Raw genomic sequence first — 4,242 nt, forward strand, 5'->3', positions numbered from 1 at the left:
GTGAGTTGGTGGGGCTATTTGATGAAGGGGCAAGCCTGATTGCCCCTAACAAGGGTATACGATTTATCCTTTCAGCATGGCTCTCACACCTTAGGAAGTGGATAGTAGAAGGGGTTGGAGAAGGGACAGAAACCAAAAAGCGGGAGAAAAAGACTGTGCAAAATTAGTCAAGTTGAGGGCTGAGGCCCAAGGCAGGGGAGATCTCCAGCATTGAGTCCCTGTCCTCACCTCCTAAGCCCCCCACGACAACAAAGGGCAAGGGATTGGGGGGCCCCATTCCCTGAAATTGCAGGAAACTTATATTACAGTTGGCATGGCATGTATTCTTGCCATCTGTGCTGATTGGGTTAAGTTCTATTGAAGAAGAGATGTACTTGGCTTTAAAGGATTTTGGGATGCTTGTAAATAAAATGAAAGAATTACTTAAAACACCACCTTGACATTTTATCTTTTAATATTTCACGATACACCATAAGGCACTAAAACAACTAATTTTTGGTAAATTTTTTTTGGAAGTCCACACAAAACTGACAGAAATGGAAGATAACATTTATCAGCTACTTATATTATGCCTTAGTAAACTAAAAACAAAGTTGATTCGACTTATATTAAATAATACTACTAGCATTGTGGAACACATTGATAGTATGCTAAATGACAAAGAATGAGATATAGAAAATTATGAAATGAGACTGTGGGGAAGGATAAAGTGAGGTAGAAGGAAGACACTGCATTAGGAGGAGAGAGAATGTGAAGATTACTATGACTTTAAAGTTGTAAAATCTTTCTGAATAAAAGCAAGACACATAGGCTTTGATATAGCTGGTTACTTGCACTTACATATCACACCACCTAGGTAGTAGCATCAACTTCTAAAGTAGTTTTATCTTTTAGGATTTACAGACATTACTTATTAAATGTAAATATCTTTGGAATTCAGATTAGGTTTCTGAAATGAACAGAATATCTAAAATCAACAATGACTGGTCTTACTTCTGAAATATATCCACTATAATACATTTACATACTATCATTCATCTTTTGCCTGTGTCAACTTACAATTTAAAACAAGCATATTTGTTGCTCTACTATTAAAAACATCTCAAACTTATCAAACTACTTAGCTGAGGCTGAAAACCTCTGACATTCATGCTAGATATCATTACAAGAAACAAAACTTTCATTGAGGAATCTTCATTGTAAGAAATGGACAAACTATCCCAGTTATCAAAAATCTATTCAGTTAAGTATATAATCTATGCATTAAAAAATGGAATAAAATTAATTTCACAGACTATTTTACTATGAAATTCATTTTTCATGCACATCAATTCCTATTAACATCACACAATGTACTTGGAATGAATATGTATGAATATGTATATGTATAAATATATATAAATATATTATATATAATGTACATATTACATTAATACATACAAACTTGTATGTATAAAAAAATATATACATATATCTATATATATATACAGTATATATAATATATACATATATATGTATATAAATGTATGTGTATATATATGTATTTGTATAAGTATGTATAAATTTGTACAAGTATACACATAAACATATATACACTGATATATGCATATATAAATATGTATGTATACATGTATACATATGTATATATATACATATTTATATATACATATGTATATATACATATACATATATATAAACATATCTATGTGTACACATACATATGTATATATATATATGTATATATACATAACTGTATATACACATGTACATGTATGGATCTGTATATATGTATATGTATATATAACATACTTATATGTATACATATATATATACATTTACATATAAATACATAAAGATATGCATTTAAATATATATGTATATATATATCCATTTGAATATACAAATATATAATTATATATATTTAAATATACATATGCATTTAATTATACATATATATATATTCATATATATGTATATGGATATACATACATTCTAACTCACTAACTCACCCCCCAAAACACACACACACACACACGCACACACGCGCCCACGCACACACGCGCCCACGCACACACGCGCCCACGCACACACGCGCCCACGCACACACGCGCCCACTCTCACACGCGCCCACTCTCACACGCGCCCACTCTCACACGCGCCCACTCTCACACGCGCCCACTCTCACACGCGCCCACTCTCACACGCGCCCACTCTCACACGCGCCCACTCTCACACTGCGCCCCACTCTCACACCGCCCACTCCACACGCGCCCACTCTCACACGCGCCCCACTCTCACACGCGCCCACTCTCCACACGGCCCCACTCTCACACGCGCCCACTCTCACACGCGCCCACTCTCACACGCGCCCACTCTCACACGCGCACACTCTCACACACGCAAACTCTCACACACGCACACTCTCACACACGCGCACACTCACACACGCACACTCTCACACAGAGGATATGCATGTCTCAAATCCAGTCAAAATTATATAAGTACATTTGTAATATTTTCTTAATCTTTCTCTTTTCTATTAGACTTGTTTATTAAAAAAAGGACCCAATATCACTGAATACACAGCATAATACTGATTTTTTTTTTATTATTCCTCTATATCTATCATGGAGTGACATAAAGCAAACAATCTGTATTGGTAATGACCATCTATTGTCTTTACCTTTCATTTCTCTTAAACGCATCTGAAATAAAGCTTTGAATGCATTGCAATCTCAAATAACATCTGTGGTTCAACTTAATTCCTACTTTGAAGAGAGAGGGTCCTGGAAATGTTGGCATAAAGCAAAGAACTTAATCCTATAGTCTATTTCCCATGTGCCTGGGATAAAATCAAAGAAAAAAATAGATAACATAAATATAGAAAAAGAAATAAAATTAAGAAAAATGCCTTTTTTAACCTTTCATTCAACAGGGCAACATTCTTGATAGAAAAATGATATGTACTTTTTGAAACACATAAAATAACTGTTGATCAATGTTCTTCTTTTCTAGTTTGCTAAACTAAGCAAGCTGGCCATCATTTTTTATGATAAGGCATTAACTATCACTTTATAAATGTGCCTGATAAAAAATGCATATCAAATTAATTACTAATTGTACATGTTACTTACATGACTTTATAACAATGTTGAATCTTTCTTCACAAAAAACAAAAACAATACCTTAATAAATGGTTGAAACATCAGAAATTTAAAATTCTCAGTATACAAAAATTGTAAACACTTTTCTTTCTTTCTGGGTTTTTTCTAAGCCATATATTACATAAATACCATATGAAATAAATCTGCATTTCCTTCCTTCTTCCTCTGTCTTCTCACAAAGTTCATGCTTTATTACTTTTTGTTCCTTTTGCCAAGTGTAAGTGTATGGTGGCTAAGCTGCTGTGATGCAACCTGTTGCTTGTACTTCTGGAATTCAGCTTTCTCTTCTTCCAACTGCTTCTTTGAGTCCTCATACCTCTTCTTTTCATCTGCATGTTCGCGCTTCAACTGGTCGTACTTCGTATACAACTGAAAATAGCACCAACAAATGGACAATCAAATAATAGGATAATTATCATGATTACTATCATAAATAACAACAATCTATTAGACAAAAGGGTAGGACAACTGTTCTGCTCAATAATAACTACTACCCTGTTACTGCATACTATCAATGAAAATAAATTGCTACAGTCTATGACATCACAAAGTGATGAGAACATGCCTAAAGAAACTGTCACTTCACTATGGATATGTCCACTATTATGCTTGCTCTTAATTCCCTTACCTCCTTCTCCACTTCTTTTAATTCGGTTTCCTTCTCTTTAACACGGAGTACAAATGTTTGCCTCATTTCATCTTCTTTGCGCTGCAACTCCTCTCGGTGCTCTACACGCTTCTGCTCAAAGGTCTGTTGGAAGCTTACGGGCTGATTGTCCTGACCCACATCAGTGAATCCCATCTAAAAACACAAGAAATAACTGAGTACTAAGAACATGAACATAATACATAACAAAATCATACAAGATTTTACAAAGCCATGATCAAATTTATAAAGAATCTTACTGTTTCAAGGACTTTCTTCCGATAAAGTTCATAGTGTTTACTATGAGTCACTTCTCGCATATCTTCCATGTTAGTGCGGATCAACATTTCTCTAAGTTTTGTAAAATCACAATGGCTCTCATTCTCAACTGAAAAACAAAGAAATAAAAAATCAGATAAAAATTTCTTTCAA

General features: G+C 34.3%; 1 protein-coding gene across 1 annotated transcript; it reads right to left on the reverse strand.

Moving 5' to 3' along the window:
- Positions 1 to 2,588: 2,588 nt before the first annotated feature.
- LOC125026356 (septin-2-like) lies at positions 2,589 to 4,198 on the reverse strand (the record flags this gene model as incomplete). The annotated part of the gene is given in 3 exon segments (XM_047614747.1): positions 2,589 to 3,533; positions 3,793 to 3,966; positions 4,071 to 4,198. Coding segments are annotated over 3 exon segments (479 nt in total), but the record flags the coding sequence as incomplete, so codon positions are not given.
- Positions 4,199 to 4,242: the final 44 nt, after the last annotated feature.

This window comes from Penaeus chinensis, chromosome 6, assembly GCF_019202785.1.
Source record: "Penaeus chinensis breed Huanghai No. 1 chromosome 6, ASM1920278v2, whole genome shotgun sequence".
Taxonomy (NCBI): Eukaryota; Metazoa; Arthropoda; class Malacostraca; order Decapoda; family Penaeidae; genus Penaeus; species Penaeus chinensis.